The following is a 21,251-nucleotide window of genomic DNA, read 5'->3' as shown; positions in this document are numbered from 1 at the left end:
TTTTTTTGCATTAAATCATACTGGGATGTTTGCTGAAATTGATAGGATGGCTCTACCTAGAAAATGTTCCACCAGCCGCCACTGGTCACACATGTTAAGCAAGTCCTCTAAGTGGTTAGTTTATCACGTGGTGATGGTGTTACTCACTGAATTCATCATAGCCAGCTGGGACGGGTATGCCTTACAGGGGAAGTGGATCTTCACCCCTCCAATGGTGTATTCTGAGGAAGCAGCCATGTTCCTCTGGTCCTGCTTCACAGAGATATCTGAACCAAGAAACACGTCTGATAAACTAAATATCAGCCAACGTTACATATTATATGGTACCATGCGCCGTGTAATGAGAGTGGAGCCCTTGTTACTGCAACTAATTCACTCACACGCTAAGGTACTGTAGCACACCGTTAAGCATTTGCCAACAGTTTAACACACGTCACTTTTCACTGTTGTCATGTCTGTGTACGTTGCCACCTACCTGAGAGTTAAGAGAAAGGCACTTGTTAGCTAGCGTTACGGTATTACTGAGTGCTTAGCGAGCGCTAATGCTACGTCTTCCACCGTTACTTCGATTCACTACTGTTATCCTTGCGCCATGGTTAACCTGCTAACCGGTACTCTGACAGCAGGCTATCAGAAACCACTTCGGCGAACACGAACTATTTGGTTAACTCCACTGTCCCCATTAAGCTTCCCGCTCTGAAAATATTGTCTTCTTCTTCGTTGGTGTTATACGGAAGCCGGCATCCGTTCTGTTGCATTTCTGCCACCTTCTGGAGCTAGACAATTATTGCGCCATCTTCATACTAGATCCATTTAATTAAGGCAGTGTCTCTCAAAAAGCCGAACAGCCATGTTATTCCTTTTCCTTTACTTCCATACTTACTAATATTTCTGTTCATCCCATTATCCTCATTTCAGTTAACACCACTCTTCTTTATGGCCTATACTATACCTCCTTCATGACCATACATGATGCACTGTCATTGTCTCTTCTGGCACTGCTTGCATGACCCTGATGGATGCTTCCCCATGATATATAGTGTCCTGTTCAGATATGTGTGTCCCACCTTCATTCTGGTCAACTTTACCTGTTCCTCCCTCTGTTTCATGCACTGCCCACTCTGCTTTGTCAGGAATAAAGGGGTCTCCCTTTCGTGTCCTGCTCCCACTCCTGTCCACTGGGACCAATAACAAAGTAACCTCACTGCCCCTCCTTGCTACACTGTTGAGTACTAGCAGGACTTCATGGACCAAGTCAGGTTGACTCTGGGCTGTTCCAGACCCAATACTCTGGATTGCAGACAACGAGTCACTATATAAATACTTAACGGGGTTGAATCCGTTCAATCCACTACATATAGCATATAACTCTATTAAAATAGCAGGCAGCTCTACTGTATACACAGGTAGTTGGATGTTCTTTTGTAAAGACTGACGTTCAGCTCTCTGGACCACAGCAGCTCCTGTTGCATCAGCTGCTGGATCCTTCGACCCGTCTGTGAAAATTGAAAGAAGCACCCTGTAACTTTTTTCAATGTGGCAATAGTATTCATTCAATACGTCTACCTTTTTTATTCTTCACTATTGCCCCATAGCCATAGTGGTACAGAAGGCCACAAGGCAGAACTCTTGATCAATACCCCCATATCTCTTGCCACTTAGTCCCCCACCCAGCCAAAGCCTGACGTCTGTGTCCCCCCTCTCTCCCAGCACTCCTGCACCACTTGTTCTGTTGGATGATTTTCACCATGTCCCTTGTAATGCTGATGTTGTTCTGAAATCAACTGTAGTCTCAAAGCCTGGTACAGAATATTGTCTAACATTTTGAGAGATATATCTATTCATCCCTTGACCCCTTCTGCTTCTTGAATCTAACAATCATTCCACAATGCAATAAACCTCTCGAAACTCATACTGTTATTGGCGTGGTCCTTGTTAGTGAAATAAATATATATATATAAAGTAATTTTGTGTTATTGTGTAAACCCTGAGATAATTAATGAGGACGTTTCTTTATTTACAGATGTTTCCTGGTCATTCTTCTGCAGGATTGTGTGAACTGCTCCGACTCATTTCTCAACTTCACTGGTTTGGTGTTGCATTCAATAAAACACACAAGTCATCTAAAGTGACACTTTTGTTTTGTGAGATTTTCTTTGGTTCAACTTCAGTCATGTTGAGTTCATGTGAAGCTTCTTAAATAGTGAATATAACATGTGTAGTGGCTTAAAACAGCTTTGCATCTGTCAACAAGCAGCTACACCGAGCCATGAGGATTACTTTGTAGAACACAGGATTTTAAATCAGTCCATATACAGATCAAAGCATTGCCACATATCCAACAGCTCTGAGAAACCATCAATGGTCAGGGAGGTAAGAAGATGAACACATAAGACGGATTGTAAACACTTCAGGAATAATACTAAGTATTTCATTAGGTAATTAAGCATTAAGTTGGGTTTGTTAGACAGAAAAAAGAATGCTTTCTCCACACATACAACTAACAGGCCATGCTGGCAGTAAAGATGTGATGATCATTAAACAAAAAACATTGAAGGATGAAAAATTGAGGGGAAAAAAAACATTGCTATTCTTGGATACCACTCTGCAAAAAAATAAACCAAAAAAATAAGTGAATTGTGGCCTGAAGGTGGACCCAGAGGTACCGCCATGCTATTACAAAACAGGTTTATCAGCTGGTGGCAATTTAATTTCATGCTAGGCTTTGGTCAGACTGCTTTCAGCACTCATCAGTCTAGTCTCAGTTTGCTAAAATTCAAGAAGACATTTCCGGGGACCACAGGATGCGAAATGCTTCCTCCTGCAGTGCGGAGAGTGTAAGAGGCCCTCAACAGTCTTCTGATGACACAATACAGCACACCAGCTTAAATACTTTTGAGCATTCTGCAAGTTTTCAGTGGGTACGTAAAGTCTCCAATACAATTAGGGCCAATTTTACTCTTTTATTTCGAATGCCTGCTGTTTTCAACCATGGTTGCAACTTGACCTTTTGTTTTTACACATATTTCTGCTGCACATTTACACGTTTGCTTGTGTTGGGGGGCAACAGCTGCATTGGCGCTGCCACGTCAACGTGCTAGAAGAAGACCGATTCTGACGTCAACGCGTTTGGGCATGCCTACTACACTGGAACATAAACAAAGGCAGGACGCTGCGCTGCAATAAACTCAACTCTCCAGGTATTTTATATGCTAACCGTACCGACAAATTGGAGAGAGACTCATTTCTGGAGCTATGGAAAACGCATTATTGATGCGGGTGAGTGTTTTTACCGACCAAGGAGGCAGGAAATACATGGAAGATGTGACCGAAGTCATAGTAGAGCCAGAGCCGGGAGAAGACGAGCCGACGTCGGGTGAGCCAGAAGAGACCAGTGGGGGAGACTGTACGTTCAGTTCTTTGGCTGCGGACACGCTTCCAGAGCGGACTGGTGAGCCCGCTGTGTCGCTACAAGTTCCAAATGCACCATGTGAACCCGTGCGAACGGAAAACCAAGGTATAATAGTGGAAGCGACTTTACCGGGAGGTCAGAGCCCGTCGCGAGCCCAGCCGAGTCCAGCGAGTCCTTCCCGCCGTTCCGTTGCATTCTTCGCGGTGTTCGACGGGCACGGGGGTCGCGAGGCTGCGCAGTTTGCGCGAGAATATTTATGGGAGTTCATGAAGAAGCAGCGGGGGTTCTGGTCAGACTGTGACATGGAGGTCTGTTCTGCTATACGCAAAGGATTTGTAGCCTGCCATCACGCTATGTGGAAAAAGCTACGTAAGTTTAACGTTACAACTATCAACTACAATGTCATGACATAAAACGTTATCAGCTGTCAATATGGGCTGTTTATGTGCCTCTCCCTCGGTTTGAGTAGAAAGAACATCACACCAAACCTCTCAACCGGACTGTAGGTCAGTCTGTGGCCTAGCCTTACATCCTAAAAGTTGTAACTGTTAACGTTACATGGGCGCACTGCTGGCCCATACATGAAAGCCGAATTTACCAGGAGATTCTCTGTGCTCAATAAAATCATTCTCCATTGAATGTGTGGTTATGTACATTTAACAAAAGGCCGACCTAAATCTGTTGGCACTATCTCTAGTCTTTTTTTGTGTGTGTTGCCTTTTAATATAAAAAGCTCTACGAGGAATGGTTTTAGCAACCAAAGGCAGCCGAGCTAACGAGGTTAGCAGTAGCCACTGGCTCCAAACAAAGCCGGCCACAGCGGACATAGGAGACCAGTTAACCTACCAAACCACAAGCCGGCCAATATTTTATTGTTTGCTCGGACTCATATGTGTGATATTGTTTATTCTATTACACTTCCATATCTTGTTATTACCCATTAGATAACCTATCCAATCATGACGTAGCCAGAGTGTGCTGTGTCGTGCAGACAACGGCTGTCTGGCTGGATGTGCCCGGACATGTCAGCTGTTTTACAGCTGGTCACACAATGGTGTCAACACACAGTGTCTGTAAAGCACATGTCTGACTAGGATTATGTTGGAAAGACGTGCTCCAGGACAGGCTGCGTCCAATAAAGGTCACAGTGTTGTCATCAGGCTAAATATTTGGAAGATATATGGAGATTAGCAATAGATAAATTAGGAGCATTTATTTTCTGCCCATCATTTTGCTGTGCTGTTATGTGTGGTTCAGTTTACTTCCGTTTGTAAGCAGGAAAGGTTATAGCTCAGTAAATACAGGTGTTCTCTCTTTCATCTTCTCAGCTGAATGGCCAAAGACACTCACAGGTCTTCCGAGCACATCGGGCACCACAGCCAGCATAGTGTTCATCCGCGGAAACCGCATGTATGTGGCCCACGTCGGGGACTCGGCGGTGGTTCTAGGGGTCCAGGATGACCCTTCAGACCCATACATCAGAGCTGTAGAAGTCACACAAGACCACAAACCTGAACTACCCAGAGAGAGGGAGCGTATTGAAGGTCTGGGAGGGAGGTAAGGCTTCACCAACAACTCGTCCTGTCTTTACATATTATTAACATTAGAAGGAGGGTTTTTGCAGCCAGGCCAGCCCATCGTTGCTCAGAACACATAACCAAAACCAACGTTTCAGTTGGAGATTCCTGTTCTGATTTAGCTGCCATTTAGCTGCCACAAGGTTTCCACTTGATTCAAACTGTTCATCATTTGCTCTGACAGTAAATTTAAGTTGTAAGTTGATTAAGCACACACTGCAGCAGATGGTGGAAATTCAGGGTTAATGTAAGTTGTTGTTTTTTTGGATCAAGACAAATGCTAGTTTAGTAACAGCTTATTCATTCCCAGGGCCCCACCAGACCCCATTTACAACTAAAAAGCACTTCTAACCTCTTTTGCGCAATAGCATATCAAAATGTTATCTGCTTCAAGGACAATGTCCTTTGTGGCCTGTCTACTGATAAGATGTGGTCGTAGTGATAGGCACCTGGATGACAACAACCAGACTTTTTTCCTTACATGACATGGTGAACTCCACAGCTTTAAAGGGGATTCATAGTTGTGTTGTAACTGCATAACTATAATGCTGCTTTACTGCATAACATATAACAAGATTTAGACAACAAGGCAAGGTTTAGTCGTGTTAATCGGGAATGCCAAGCATGCAGTATATGAAAAGGCTGGTGGGGAGAAGTGCTGCTTTGAAATCATATTACGACAAAACGTGAGGCCTGGGCAGTAGGGCCGTGGACTCTAACGTCGATCATATTTGGTATACATGGATATTAATTCATCCTACTTCACCTCAACATGTTAAGGCAAGTCCTCTTCCACATAAGTGACCATGATTGATTTGTCGTTGTAGATTTGCATCTACTGAAGAAGGGCTGACCGTCCCTTCCGTTTATTTCAAGTTGGATATTCTTGTCAGATTTGGGAAGATACTACTTTCAGCACTGCCAGTTTTATTCTGTATATTTCTACTTGCCCCTCCAGTTTCCTGCATCAATCAAATGCAGCTCATTCTACCCCGCTGGCAGCATACTTGTTGTTGCAACCCACCCATAATGTCAAAAACGGACTTTGAAATTCCTGGATCAAACAGTGGCTTATCTTACCTATTGTCTTCTCTATCTATCTGCTAACAGTGTTATCAAAAAATCTGGAGTGAACCGGGTTGTCTGGAAGAGGCCGAGGCTGAGTCACAACGGCCCAGTGCGTCGGAGCACTGTCATTGACCAGATACCTTTCTTGGCAGTAGCCCGCGCTCTAGGTAGGAAAAGTTACTATCACAGTTATCGCAGCAAATAAGGCAGCACGAATGAATGACTGGAATAATGTTGTTGTTTTTATATCTCGTCTTACAACAAGGAGCTATTAGTTATCATCAGGGATGTAAGAGAATTCAGAGAGTTTTAACAAAGGAGTGTACATCATTCCAGAGTTTTTGGACCCCAGTGATCAAAAACCATTGGGCTTCAATCTAGTTTAAAGGACTAATCCATTCAGGAAAATAGGGATCCATTGCTTTCTGATTGAGACTTTTACTGACCTTTTGATTTTTTTGTGTTCATAAAAAAAAATCTGGTAAAAGCGCTCTGTCATCCAGTTGATCAAATGCTTTGCAGCACAGTTTTATATAAGTGATCGTTTGTGCAGAGCTTTTAGACAGCAAGAGAGAGAGAGAGAAAAGGCAACCGCCCAGCAGTCATCACGGACAGTGTTTGTTAGAGCCAGGCGTGCTTTCAGCTCCTTTTCTCCTCTGCAACAGGTGATCTGTGGAGCTATGACTTCTACAGCGGGGAGTTTGTGGTTTCTCCAGAGCCAGATACTAGTGTGGTGACCCTCGACCCCAGAAAACACCGCTACATCATCCTGGGCAGTGATGGTCTGTGGAACATGGTGCCGCCTCAAGAGGCTATCTCCATGTGTCAGAACAATGATGAGGCTATGGTGAGTGGAGAGCTACACCAGCAAAGAGCAGTTACTCTTTAGCTCTTATCATTTTGGATCATTATAGATGGATGCCTTCCTTTCCTAGCTGCCTGGATTGTGGTCTGTAGTAGATTAAAGGGCTAGACAAGTAAACTACCAGAGTAATAGTCTATGTAATGTCCAGCTCATATCAGACCAATAACAGCCTTCCATGCTGCAGGCTCCATGCGGGGTATCGAGTGCCCGGCAGCTGGTCAGCCACGCTCTGCTGCGGTGGCGCCAGCGCATGTTGCGTGCTGACAACACCAGCGCCATCGTCATCGCCTTGCAGGAGCCCGGGACCTCCCAGGACGTGCTGCACCATGAGGAGGTGCTGCTGGACTTAGCCAAGGTGTCCCAGTGTCCTCCCACCTCCCTATCACGCGCTGACACTCCTCTCCTTCAGGTGAGGGCAGGAGGACTTATTTTGCACCCAAGAATTCCCAAAATGATGAAACCACAATGTGAGATATTGAGACATTATTTTGGATGATAAGAAAATTAGGACTTTTAATTTAAACAAGGTTCCGGTTTCATTTTCTATATTCAGTCAATTTTCAATAATAAGTTGAGAAAGTGTTGAATTCCCACATAGTCGGTGCCTGACAAAGGTTCATAGCAGAAGCATTGCATTACTAATAAACACTCGGGCAGTGCCTGCTTATGTATTGCCTGGCTTCTGGCGTTATGCATACAGCTTTGTGGGGTTGTGTGGCCCATTTGTAACGTGTTCAACTTCAGACCAGGACTGTGTGGATGCTGGTCCCGGATGTGTTGTAGGGAAGTGAAGAAGAGTTTGGTTGTAACGTTGGTATATCCATCATCCAGCAGCAACCGCCGTCAATGAGGCGCGGCCTTTAATGCGTGGTTTTTGCTTGCTATACTGACACTGGCTATTTAAATGCTTTAGAAACGGAACGTTTTAACAATAATAATAATAATAATAACAATAATAATAATACATTTTATTTATATAGCGCTTTTCATAAAACTCAAAGGCACTTTACATTAAAATCATCATATATAAAAGCAATACACTAAAAACATAAAATACACAATAGTGGTCACACATTAAAAGCAGTTTTGAACAGGTGGGTTTTGATTTGAGATTTGAATATGGAAAGTTCGGTGCAGTATCGGATATGTTTGGGGAGAGAGTTCCAGAGGGAGGGGGCAGATATGGAGAAGGCTCTGTCACCCCATGTCCGGTGCTTGGTCCTGAGTGGAAGAGACAGAAGGTTGGCATCGGAGGAGCGGAGCCGACGGGATGGAGTGTGGTGGTGAAGCAGGTCGGTGAGGTAGGAGGGGGCCTGATTGTGGAGGGCTTTATGAGTGAGGAGAAGGATTTTGTATTGGATCCGTTGTGGGACGGGGAGCCAGTGGAGGTTCTGGAGAACAGGGGTGATGTGGTCACGGGAGCGGGTGTGGGTGAGCAGGCGAGCAGCAGAGTTCTGGATGTACTGGAGTTTATTTAGGATTTTGGATGATGTGCCGTGGAGAATGCTGTTGCAGTAGTCGATTCTGGAGGTGATGAAGGCGTGGATCAGAGTTTCAGCAGCAGATAAGGAGAGTGATGGGCGGAGACGGGCTATGTTTTTTTAAGTGGAAAAAGGCAGTTCTGGTGATTTGTTTGACGTGGTGTTCAAAGGAGAGGTTGCTGTCGAACATGACTCCAAGGTTGCGGATGTGTGGGGAGGGAGACAGAGTGGAGTTGTCGATGGTGAGGCAGAAGTTGTGACTGGTTTTGGTGAGGGATTTGGGACCGATGATGATCATGTCAGATTTATCACAGTTCAGTTTGAGGAAGTTGGTTTGCATCCATGATTTAATGTCAGTGAGGCAGTTGGTCAGAGTGGAGTGAGTAGCAATGGTAATGGCCTTTGTGGAGATGTAGAGCTGGACATCATCGGCGTAGCAGTGAAAGTGAAGACAATATCATATTACAGATATTTTGCCAGCCAATTCAACTTGTTTACAGGGTAATCAACCTTTGTTTCATTGCAATACAATGAATACTTAACTTTCTTTACAGAACTTGCATAAAGGCGATCAAATATTTCTATGAATATGAGTTTACAGTTAGTTAAAATACCTCGCCGGCATTCAGGATGTGGGTTTATGGCATTTTGCCGGAAACACTTGTTGATTTCTGGCTTCCTTACGGAATATTTACTTCTGGAGAATAATGCAAAGCACAGGGGTTGAGTGCTCGTAGCTTGTGCTCCATCAGTGATTGCTGGCACCACGGTGCCTCATGCAATAATACACAGCTACACAGAGCGTTGTTCACTGGTTCACCAAATCCGTCCCCGTGGGGTCCCCAGCAATACACCCCTCAAGTGTCAAGTAGTAGATTCTCAAGATATGCAAAGAATGACCGACATACATAAACATACCCATCGATAGATAGATTCCTTGCTTTACAGTTAGATTGTGCTGACAATGCCTCTCTTTGAGCACTTCCTCTACCACGGCTAAGAAAGGTAGAAATGTCGAGCTAGACGGGTTTTCCTGGGGGTCCCAAATCAGCAAATCCAATATGCCCAAAAATACACCCAAGTCCCGGCTAATCACGGCCAGAAACATCGGTGGAGAAAACTCTGGTACATGAAAAAAAACACCAGGGCTCTATCGTTAAGCAAGGTAGGGGACTGCCTGTGGCCCCCCACTAAAAGGGCCCTAAACAGCTATGGTGTGTATACTGTATATGAAAATAATTGTCAAATATTTCCTGAGTTAAATCTGTGGACACCTCCTAAACCACTGTGGGGCCTGGCAACCTCCATGTATGTGCCTGTATAACATGGAGCTACTCAGTCATATATGAATATTGATCCATATTCATTGTGTTTATTACTATTTCAATGTTTCTGCAAGATTCCATTATTTTTTTACATGGCTATATGGAAATAACTAGTGTCTTCAGTAAGATTCCCTGTAAACAGTCAAGCAGTAAACCTTGCCAAATGGAGACCGCCGGAGTAAATGGTGTATTTTATTCTAATTTAAAGTCCCAGTCAAAGAGTAGAGGACTTTCACTGGCCTCATCATTCATTCCTCATTCGTTTTGGGTGTGTTATTTTAGGGCTAGGGCTTAACAGATGTTGTAACATAACACATTTACACACACACACTTGGCATGATAGCATGGGAAGTTTAATGAAGCATTCACTTCCCATGTATCTGTATGTGTAAAGAAAAGGTCCAGTGTCACACACACTAACACACTTCATTCAGCTCAATGCAGTAGTATTGAACAGCATTGTGTCCTCTACTGTCCTTAACCCTGATGTTCACACCTCAAAGTGTGTATCCACATGAAGTAGACATGAATAGCTGTGTGGTCTTGTGAATGTTGTGGAGTTTGAGGGAGAATCATCTACATTTATTTATATTTTTTATTTATATTGTTTTGCAGCGTACTCTAGAGGAAGACTCTCCCTCGGCCATGTGTGAGCTCCTCCCTGCCTTGGAGCGACGGGATGGACTATCGGGAAGCAACAGCTTGTACCACATGAATCTGTCCGACATGTTCACTCTGACTCCACTGTGTCCAAACAGTGGCGCTGAGTTACCCAGTCAGTCCGGTCCCACTGACAGGACAGTTGGCGACAGGACGCCCGACATTAAAAGAACTACTGACCGATCGTCACCGGGTCAGACAGCTAAGAAGGCCCGACGCAGGACTGCTGACAGGCTGCCGCTGGTCCAACACAACGCAGAGAAGAAACAGAAGGAGTCCAGTAACGTCTCACCCATTCTCCAGCAGCATAACAAGACCACGGTGTGTGTGTGCTGAAACACACACACACACATCAACCTGCTGCCTTCCACAGTCCACCGTGTCTCCAGTGGCATTTCTGTTCCTGATGTCTGCAAGTGTCCCGCACATTCTCACAGTGCAAACCAGCCTTGCTGTAAAGTCTGTGGAGAGACGTGTCTTCTTGCTCAGCACCACATATGAAAACTTAAGGAGTGCTCATTTTCACACAACAGATCTAGTTTGTTTGCTGATTATAGGTGTCTTAATGGTTCCTCTTACTGGTAACCATTGTAAGAAATAGGTATGACTAATGATGCCGGTGCAATTATTATGAATTTTACAGTTGAGTGTTAAGTAATTGGTAATGTTCATGTAAAAGAAATATATATTTTTGTACATTCTCTTATTGTTCGATGATAAAACGTGAGAATTAAGATGAGCTCCACAACAGCTTTCTGCATATACCATTGTGTGCACTGTTCGGTCCGAACTTCTGGACACAGAGAGAAATCGGCCCCCATCCTGCAGCCATGTGCTCTCAATCGCCTCCAAAACACAACAGCAGGTTTAAGTCAAAATCAAATGGATTTATTATCCAAGAAGCATAAAAACAGATACAAACAGTTACAAACCGAATCACACTACTAATAACAAAACAAACATATAAATTCCATGAAATGTGAGATCCAATCCGAGCCACCCAGGAGGCTGGTCTGCCTCCTGGGTGGCCCGCAGAAGATCCGAAATCCCCCAGAGCTTCAAACCTTTTGTCACCCCAAAGTTACATCTCTCAGCTCATCGATCAGCTCATTGATTGGCTGAAGTCCAACAAGCCCCTCCTGGGCCGATGCCCCATTGTTACTCTTAACACCTCACCCTGCCACTTTCACACAACCCGCGCTCCAGCACATTCCTCAAACCTGATCACAGAGACACTCAAACACACTGCTTGGTTCAAACTCCTACAAGTAAATACACTGTATCACATAACATCCATAATTAGGAGCTTTAAAACCTAAATTTCTCACAGCACACCCTGGGTTTAAACATATGTATGTATTTTTATTCTCATCATTTTATTTCATCACTGGAGATTTGTTTTGAATTCAAACTGAAGGTGCTGCTACAGTCACAGACCTGTAAGCTACTACATTGTGTGTATTGATGTACAAATACATGTAATAGCTGTTGGTAGCATTTTTATTCTTTGATAGTATGCATATGACAGAATGGAAGATGTTTTTAAGTTGTAATTGCACAATGCATCTGAAGGGATAGAGGGATTCACTCTCTTAATCATATTACAATGTTGGAAGTTGTAATGAAGCGTTAGAGTTGAGTTGTTTTGGTGTCATCATTCCACCTCGTCCTACATCAGGTAGGGATGGCTCTGTTTCCAACAGCGTCTGTGCTGAAGCGTTTGCAGGAGTTGCTACGTCTGTCTCTATAATGATGGGTTCTCCCTCTGCGTTCGCTCTGTCCGGTTGTTTGACCGTCTGTCAGTAAGAATACGGCTCCATCTCCAGCATGTCGGTCCCTACAGACGGGATTCAATACGTGTTCTTTGTTTTGTTGAGACTGACTCGGATTTCCTTTTCATTCTCCTCATACAAGCCACTGTCCCTCCTTGCTGCAGCGTCAGTTGTATGGTTACTGATGTAAGCACAGGGCTCGTTTGTGAGTAAATACACAATGCATGGACTTTCTAGGAGATTTTTTTTGCACTGTTATGGTGAACTGAATTATCTTTGAGAAGACTGTTTTTATGCGTTATGGAAATGATGCAGCTAGCAGTGGATGACATGATCAGAGTCTAAAATGAAAACAGCAAATGTAGGATATGTGAGGTCACATCATTTAAACCTTATTAGGTGGAAGGGAATCCTCACTGATCTGAGGACAGTTTGCTGAACCCCTTTGCCTCTGATGGTTTTATTACAGGACCGACTGTATGAATCAGATGAGAAATATTACCTGCAAGAAAATAATGTCTTTGTAAAGCCTTGTTACACGATAATGCATTTTCATTGAGCTAAGTGCAATTAACAGGAATTAGTAGCATTGTGGATTGGTAAATATGAAACGAGCGATAATGTTTAGATTTGACACATCCTCTCCACAAATACAGTCTGTTACTTTGCTCGGGACCCTGTATGACTTTTCTATATGTTTTGTTGTCATAAATCTTAGTGTACTCATTTACTCGTGCCCCTGATTCAGACGGCTGTGCTAACAGCCTAACGTGCATGTGTACAGTGTAAATGTGAAAAATACTTCTCTGGAAATGACCCTATTTAAATAAACAGCTTTCTGAAGTAAAGTGATTACGATGACATTTCTTCTGCTGGTAAGACTGTCACACATACTATCCCACAGTGGTCTCATGCTGAGGACATCACTTTACATTTCAGCCACTTTGTTTGAATACTACAACTCCAACATTGCATTTGAATCTTCCTTCTCATTCTCACACCCATCACACTTTTGTTTATTGTCATTTTACAGAACTTACAAATGCTCACATACATCCACATGCACATCCATACACAGGCATCAAAACCAGGAACAACAATACCAATGCAAAACATGGGAATACAATGAACCAATGAACAATAAATGATTAAGTACAATAAAGTGGGAGGGGAAGATTCAAATGAAAATAATTAGAAAAATAAATACATTCTAAAGACGTACATGTCAAAATATATGCAATATAAACTTGATAAACATAAAGTGTGACACCTTTATCAAGTCTCTGTGACTTTTTGTGACCTATTAAGTTGCTTGTAACTGTCCATTATTCTCAAAATGCATAAACGTATACATCAATATATCCCTCCATAGAAGTGGAGAAAGGAAAGTAGTGTCAAACTTCTTTTTAACCTAATTCTGCTGCTGCCAATTTTATGCACCGTCTTAATGATTTAATCTATATTTTTCATATTTACACTTTTTATAATGCATAATTACGAGCATATAATGTTATTTTGTCAGTTGGAAGTGTTTGCATTATCCTTTGTGGTACAGCCCTGTACAAAATATATGTCTCTTCTCATCACTGTCCCATTAATACTGTTTCTGTATTTATTTACTATATACTGGATAATGGTCACTACCAATCTTGATGCACATGCCAGTCACGCATTGGTGCTTCGGTGTTGGTCACAAGCATCACATCTAACAGATCCCTTGCCTGTATTTACTATTCTTGTGTTTCTGCCATCACCGATACAAACTAGATGATTCCCATCCAACAATTCTTCCACTACCTGGAACTACCATGTGTTGTATCACTCCCCACATCATTTATTTTACAGTCTTAACACCGCCCAATGGTCTAACCCTCCTTTGTCTTTAATTACTTGAATCTCCAAAAGTGTGAGTTTTTGGACTGTGACACTTTTTTGTCATTACTGACTAACTTTCAGCTTTAATTTGAATATGATTGCATCTACATCAGATACATCACGGAGGGACTCTAACTATTGTAATGTGTCATCTAACTCCCAATGTTAGGAAAGCAAAGAACCGGACAGTACAACGTACACCGATTGAAATAAAGACAGGCTGAACTCCAAAGGACACCCTGTGATGTGATTATTTGTATGGATGCCCTTCTCCTCCTTTGTTTATAGACGTGATCACTGGGGCTATGAGCCGCTGTTTTGCATCGATTGCACGATTACGTCACTGCGTCAGCGCTCGTGAAGTGTGTGCGTCGGGACGGTGTCGGGTCGACGAGTAACAGGAGATGAAGGAGAAAGATGGAGATGGAGCAGCGGGTTTAGAATCGTGTCGGTAAATTGGTGATAGGACACGTCTACGTAGTCTCACTCTGAAGCGAGTGTTGTATGAGGACGCGCGGAGGACGTGCTTTCATCGCAGTGAGGTAGCGCGTGCAGGGAGAGTCGGGGAGGGTTTTTTTGGAGAGGGAAAACAACATGGCTGCGGTGGAGCTCGAATGGATCCCAGAAACACTGTACAACACCGCTATCTCGGCTGTGGTGGACAACTACAGCCGATCGAGAAGGGACATCCGCTCGCTCCCAGAAAATATACAGTTTGATGTCTATTATAAGGTAAGACTCAGCGGTCGAGAAGCTCGGGTGTATCTGACAGCCACCACACTGTAGGAGTTTGTGTCATCAGCTGCTAACTGCTAACGCTAGCTACATTACGAGAACGTTAAGCTAGCTCTCAAAGACGAGAAACAGGTTTTTGTAGGTCTGGCTGACTAGCCGTTAGCGTCCATCCTCCTAAAACACAACATAGCGAGTTAGTATATCTGTATAAGGTCAATGAACGGCTGTTGACAGTGAAGCCATGGACATCATGGACGGCATCGATCGTGTAACTGTTAGCCGATCACACCAATGACCGTGTGACTGTGATCGTTACATGAACTGTTGTCATGTAACGTTAAACTAACAGCGTTTAGTGAGCTTTCTCTTCCTGATCTGCTTTGACACACTTTATTAGAAGGAGCCTTTCTCAGACATACTTGTTACAGCACATCATAGTTTATTAGAGCAGTTGGATGTCAATTTGCCAAAACAGCAGCAATATACTGTAACTTTGAAAGCATTGTTATTTGTTCTCTACATTTCATTAAATGCCACATTGAAAGAAAATGTCAAAACAGTGCTGCTTTTGAGCTATAATCAGGACTAGACAGAAATACTGAGATCATAACTTTTGGTCTTCAGATATGGAAGATATAACTATACCTGCTTATACTTTCCTATTATGCTCATTTATGATGTATGCTGGCGACTGGACATAGATAGACAAACCTCCCGAACCAGACACCAGAATACACCATTTATTCCTGGGACATCCAAGTGACAGCAGACTGTGTTTCTAACTGATCCCCTTGGTCCTGTACTGTGATAATAGTGTTCACCAACGTTAGATTTAGGTAGCAACAGCAGAACCACATGAAGATCTTTTCCAACACTAGATTGAATCAGCTGTTGTAGCTCTCAGACAGCATCAGGTCTCCACGCTGTTAAAACAGCACTGTCAGCAAAGCTTCTTCAGATACGGTCAAGTTACTGCGAATAAAGGCTCCACAAACTATACATTGTAAACAGTAAAAATACAGATCAGCTTTCACAGTCAAAATTAATTATATTACTATAATATACAATATATTGTTAATAAATGTTGATTAAACCACGGGGAAACAGACATATTGTCTTTTAATACATTAAATCATGGACCTTCCAGGTTAGTCTCTGTACATTTTGGGCTTTTTTTTGTTCCTAAATGAGACAACCCAGTCTATCTACAGTCATTTTCCATTTAAATATTATATTTGAATTACAGTAGAAAAGACAAAGACAAAATAACCCAATTTGCCACAATGTGGTTTAACCTGAAGTTGTCTGTTTCACCTCTTAGTGTGATGTTTCAGCATCTTGGCATTTTTACACACAAACTGGTTTTACAACATTAAAAAAAAATAATTGGGGTTCGGGAACTTGGAACCTTGAGATTACCAGATAACTGCAGCCCCAACAAAACAATTAACGGTACAACGGAAGGATGTGTAGAAGATCAAATTAATCGGTGTGACACAGACAGTTCCACCGCTGCCTACTTCAGACCGCTACATCTGACCGAGGCTCGTCTCACTCAGCAGCTCTTCTTCAGAACAGGAAGAATAAGACTCCTTAAGATGAAGTTGGATGAAATGGAATGTGTGCAGATATTTGTACCAGTGTTGCTACTGCAGCTGTCCTGTCTTCATTAGAGAGAGGCTCGATCCACAGCTGCAACCAACTGAGCCCAACCTTTAGCCCAACAATGATCAATAATGTTACTGTGCAGTAGTTTAGTACACAATACACTAAACTGTAAGTCACTATATTCAACGGAAAACACCCGTTACTCAGTAAATAAGGAGAGAATCGATGCCGTGGTGGTGAGGACAACACCTCCCATGATCCCATGCTGCTTTACAGAAAGGAATCTGTGAAATCATACAGTACTTTCTGTAAAATCATGTTTTAGTTCTCTTTCTACCGTAAGTTTTCCTAGTAAATTACTTTTTTTGTCTGTACAAATACTATAAATTACCCTTTAAAAACATGAACATGACATGCTAAATAACCTGCAGCTTTAAGGGAAAACACTTTAAGTTGTGACTGACTACTGATTTCTGTTATTTTACATGCATTATCACGAACAGTATAAATATGTGAAATATTACCTTACACTATATTAAACAAATCATTTAGTCTCCAATACGAATATATATTATATTGCCATTACAACATAATATAAATGTAATCTTAAACTACGGTTAATTACTTGTAATTCAAGTCAAGAGGTCACTCATTTCCAGCATTTGGAGATATTTGTTTGGAATTAGCTGCTTGTGAGTAACTGAGATTCGGTGTGAGTTCTGCTTGGAAACTTTTATCTGGACGCAGCAAGCGACACGTGCTGAGGTCAGCGCAACAAGCGAGGTGTGGTGCGTGAGAAACGGCGAGCGCAAATGAAACGGTGGAGCTGGTTCCTGGTCAGCTAGCAGCAACAGAGAGAGAGTTGTGTAAAGGATGAGAACTATGAGTCGGCGCTGCTCCACCCTCGTAGGATATGAAAAAAGAAACGTTGATCACTGGAACACAACTCGGTATCCACACTGCTTTCAACAGGATGAATCAATTCCAGAAGTATTTGTCATTTACATTAGTTTACACTAATAGGAATGCCCTTTCCTTTCACAGCGTAACAGATGCGTATCAGTTTTACAGGATCGCCTCTTTGTCACCTTTTTCAGTTTTAGATAAGACATTCTGTACGTCTCCACCGACACACACTTTACATGTTACTAATCTGTCCATTAATTCCAGACTCAGCATTGTGCTCCTAATGGAAGAGTTGACGTGTATTATTGTCAGAGCCTCACCTTCTCCCTCATCTCTGTGTCTCAGCTGTACCAGCAGGGCCGGCTCTGCCAGCTGGGGGGGGAGTTCTGTGAGCTGGAGGTGTTTGCTAAAGTACTGCGGGCTTCAGACAAAAGGTAAGGATGTAAGGGGACCATTCACCCATCAGTCGTCCTACAGGGTGCTTTTGTAGACTGGTCCCTCACACAGATAGTTAACAGCAGTCTGTGCTGAAAGCTACATTCACTAAACAGAGGGTCCGGTTTGATATCGCTCCCTCATGTATGGACCTTACCAAATGTATCCTGTAGTAGTCATAAGTCAGAAAAATCTAAATCAAACTTCAATCAAAGGGCCACTGATGTATCATGGGTATGTGGTATATAGGATTGTATGCTTTTCATGGTCTTATGATGTTAAGCTGAATATCTTTGAGTTTGGGAGTGTTATTTGGACAATTCAAGATATTTGAAGATGTCTTCGTGGACCCTGAGAACTTGTAATGGTTCACTAGATTCTGAAAATCAGCACATTACCTGATAATCATGAAAACATGTTTTAGTTGCATCCCTAGTACGCTTATCTTAGCGAGCATTATTTTCTTTTGGAAGAATAAATTCCATGACATTGATGGTCCAGAAGTGGACTTTTGCCCACGTGGGCAGTCTAATGAGGCTCTGTTCGGCCCGGTCCATCACTCCTTTGACCTGCTTTGAATGAGCTGTTTTTGTCTGTGACTGTGCGTTGCGTGCCCTCTCCTCCTGCTGGGACCTGTTGAGTTAGTTCCATCAGGGTTTGTGAAAGTATATAAATGTAACACTGGTATAAGAGCGTGGTAACTCTTCAGGTTAAGGTGTTTTACAGTGTTATCTGTGCTGTGATGGGCTGAATGAGAACACAAAGGCAGTAGTCATCAGCATTGTTCTTCACTGATTAGCCTGATGTTTGTGATGTTTGTTCAGACTGCTGGTTTGTTCTTTTATCGGTGAAGGCTTAAATGTAACAAACCACCTATTAGTCATTACCTCATGGTCGTGCCTTCCACTGACCCGGTCCGTTCTTTGGTCTTCTCCCCTGCAGACACCTCCTGCACCACTGCTTCCAGGCGCTGATGGACCACGGTGTGAAAGTAGCCTCAGTTCTGGCAAACTCCTTCAGCCGCCGCTGCTCCTACATCGCAGAGTCTGACGCCCACGTCAAAGAGAAGGCCATCCAGTTTGGCTTTGTGCTGGGTAAATGGGGGGTGGGTGGGTGTCTCTGACAGTGGTGGTCATTAGATATGCACCGTCGTGCTGTGTGCGGTGACCGGCCGATCAGTGTTATACAGTTGTGTGAAAAAGTGTTTGCCCCCTTCCTGATTTCTTATTTTTTTGCATGTTTGTCACACTTAAATGTTTCAGATCATCAAACAAATTTAAATATTAGACAAAGATAACACAAGTAAACACAAAATGCAGTTTTTAAATGAAGGTTTTTGTTATTAAGGGGGAAAAAAAATCCAAACCTACATGGCCCTGTGTGAAAAAGTGATTGCCCCCTAAACCTAATATCTGGTTGGGCCACCCTTAGCAGCAACAACTGCAATCGAGCGTTTGCGATAACTGGCAATGAGTCTTTTACAGCGCTGTAGAGGAATTTTGGCCCACTCATCTTTGCAGAATTGTTGTAATTCAGCCACATTGGAGGGTTTTCGAGCATGAACCGCCTTTTTAAGGTCATGCCACAGCATCTCAATCAGATTCAGGTCGAGACTTTGACTAGGCCACTCCAAAGTCTTCATTTTGTTTTTCTTAAGCCATTCAGAGGTGGACTTGCTGGTGTGTTTTGGATCATTGTCCTGCTGCAGAACCCAAGTGCGCTTCAGCTTGAGGTCACGAACAGATGGCCGGACATTCTCCTTCAGGATTTTTTGGTAGACAGCAGAATTCATGGTTCCATTTACCACAGCAAGTCTTCCAGGTCCTGAAGCAGCAAAACAGCCCCAGACCATCACACTACCACCACCATATTTTACTGTTGGTATGATGTTCCTTTTCTGAAATGCCGTGCTACTTTTACGCCAGATGTAATGGGACATACACCTTCCAAAAAGTTCAACTTTTGTCTCGTCAGTCCACAGAGTATTTTCCCAAAAGTCTTGGGGATCATCAAGATGTTTTCTGGCAAAACTGCCAGAAAGTGCTCAGCAGTGGTTTTCGTCTTGGAACTCTGCCATGCAGGCCATTTTTGCCCAGTCTCTTTCTTATGGTGGAGTCATGAACACTGACTTTAATTGAGGAAAGTGAGGCCTGCAGTTCTTTGGATGTTGTTCTGGGGTCTTTTGTGACCTCTTGGATGAGTCGTTGCTGCGCTCTTGGGGTAATTTTGGTCGGCCGGCCACTCCTGGGAAGGTTCACCACTGTTCCATGTTTTTGCCATTTGTGGATAATGGCTCTCACTGTGGTTCGCTGGAGTCCCAAAGCTTTAGAAATGGCTTTGTAACCTTTTCCAGACTGATAGATCTCAATTACTTTGTTTCTCATTTGTTCCTGAATTTCTTTGGATCGCAGCATGATGTCTAGCTTTTGAGGATCTTTTGGTCTACCTCACTTTGTCAGGCAGGTCCTATTTAAGTGATTTCTTGATTGAGAAGAGGTGTGGCAGTAATCAGGCCTGGGTGTGGCTAGAGAAATTGAACTCAGCTTTCCAAAGATGTGATAATCCACAGTTAATTTATGTTTTAACAAGGGGGGGCAATCACTTTTTCACACAGGGCCATGTAGGTTTGGATTTTTTTTTCCCCCTTAATAATAAAAACCTTCATTTAAAAACTGCATTTTGTGTTTACTTGTGTTATCTTTGTCTGGTGACCGAGCTCTACACATGACTTTCTTTCTCTTCCACAAGTAGCTGTGAGAAAAGATACCGTAGGATGTGTTAGTCCCCACATAGTTTGCACTGCAAGATTTCATTTAGTTGAATATAGAGCATATGTTTTAATCACCAGTTACCACAGTTGATACTGAACCTATCTCCCCACTGATTGGGAGACGGTGGGACTAACCTGATGCCTCTTGATTGTAGGCGGCTTCCTGTCGGATGCAGGCTGGTATGGAGATGCAGAGAAAGTGTTTCTGTCGTGCCTGCAGCTGTGCACGCTCCACAGTGAGGTCCTCCACTGCTACCGGGCTGTGGAATGCTGCGTCAGGTCAGTCTCAAACGCTCTGGACACTTCGTGTGTGGTTGAATCTACCAAGAATTCTACAGCCCCAGACTAGGGAGGTCAGCTTCTGTTAATTAAGCTTTACCAAAAATCTGTAAATAGCAGGTTCCTTCACTTCAGCAATCTCTCCTCCATGTTTGTCCGATTTAGTGGTGCAACGCCGACCACTGTAGCTGCTGTGTGTTTGTGTTTTAATATGGTATCCGTCCCATGTTATTATCGCACCCATTCAGTAATGCAGAAGTAATATGAAGAATGATCTGACTCTCACACACATAGACACCTGGTATGTAGGAGGGTCGCATATGATGAGCTCGATAAATTGCTATTTTAGGTCAGATCAGACTTGTATTAAGGTTGTTAAGGCTGCAATGAATGGAAAGATTTCACCGGGTTAACCTGATCTGCCATGCTCATATTCGAAACTGGCATCAAGAAGCGGGGGGGGGGGGGGGGGGGGGGGGGGGG

At 43.1% G+C, this 21,251-nt stretch overlaps 3 protein-coding genes across 3 annotated transcripts in view; 2 read left to right on the top strand and 1 right to left on the bottom strand.

Moving 5' to 3' along the window:
- Nucleotides 1-720, bottom strand: part of brip1 (BRCA1 interacting helicase 1) — a 47,987-nt gene extending 47,267 nt beyond the window's left edge. The window contains exons 1-2 of the mRNA XM_031872480.1: nt 476-720; nt 148-266 (exon numbers count right to left, since the gene is read on the bottom strand). Of these exons, the coding sequence (XP_031728340.1) occupies nt 148-237 (90 nt within the window). The 5' untranslated portion in view covers nt 238-266; nt 476-720. The remainder of the gene's footprint in view (nt 1-147; nt 267-475) is intronic.
- A 2,423-nt stretch (nt 721-3,143) lies between these two features.
- Nucleotides 3,144-11,254, top strand: LOC116397211 (protein phosphatase 1D). Its single transcript, XM_031872440.1, has 6 exons — nt 3,144-3,781; nt 4,741-4,969; nt 6,100-6,224; nt 6,723-6,904; nt 7,107-7,331; nt 10,344-11,254. The coding sequence occupies exons 1-6, from the start codon at nt 3,256-3,258 to the stop codon at nt 10,722-10,724; spliced, it is 1,668 nt and encodes a 555-aa protein (XP_031728300.1). The 5' UTR covers nt 3,144-3,255; the 3' UTR covers nt 10,725-11,254.
- Nucleotides 11,255-14,405: 3,151 nt separating this feature from the next.
- Nucleotides 14,406-21,251, top strand: part of appbp2 (amyloid beta precursor protein (cytoplasmic tail) binding protein 2) — a 15,584-nt gene continuing 8,738 nt past the window's right edge. The window contains exons 1-4 of the mRNA XM_031872438.1: nt 14,406-14,767; nt 17,630-17,718; nt 18,662-18,813; nt 20,645-20,768. Of these exons, the coding sequence (XP_031728298.1) occupies nt 14,630-14,767; nt 17,630-17,718; nt 18,662-18,813; nt 20,645-20,768 (503 nt within the window). The 5' untranslated portion in view covers nt 14,406-14,629. The remainder of the gene's footprint in view (nt 14,768-17,629; nt 17,719-18,661; nt 18,814-20,644; nt 20,769-21,251) is intronic.

The sequence above is a fragment of the Anarrhichthys ocellatus genome, unplaced genomic scaffold (genome assembly GCF_004355925.1).
Source record: "Anarrhichthys ocellatus isolate YVR2014 unplaced genomic scaffold, GSC_Weel_1.0 scaffold64, whole genome shotgun sequence".
Lineage (NCBI taxonomy): Eukaryota > Metazoa > Chordata > Actinopteri > Perciformes > Anarhichadidae > Anarrhichthys > Anarrhichthys ocellatus.
Note: the sequence above shows the minus strand (reverse complement) of the source record. Positions and strands in the feature narration are given on the sequence as shown.

Coding starts and splice junctions, on each gene's coding strand:
- LOC116397211 (XM_031872440.1), top strand. CDS start 3,256: ATGGAAAACGCATTATTGATGCGGGTGAGTGTTTTTACCGACCAAGGA. Junction 6,225..6,722: donor GGCAGTAGCCCGCGCTCTAG/GTAGGAAAAGTT, acceptor CCTCTGCAACAG/GTGATCTGTGGAGCTATGAC. Junction 6,905..7,106: donor AGAACAATGATGAGGCTATG/GTGAGTGGAGAG, acceptor TCCATGCTGCAG/GCTCCATGCGGGGTATCGAG.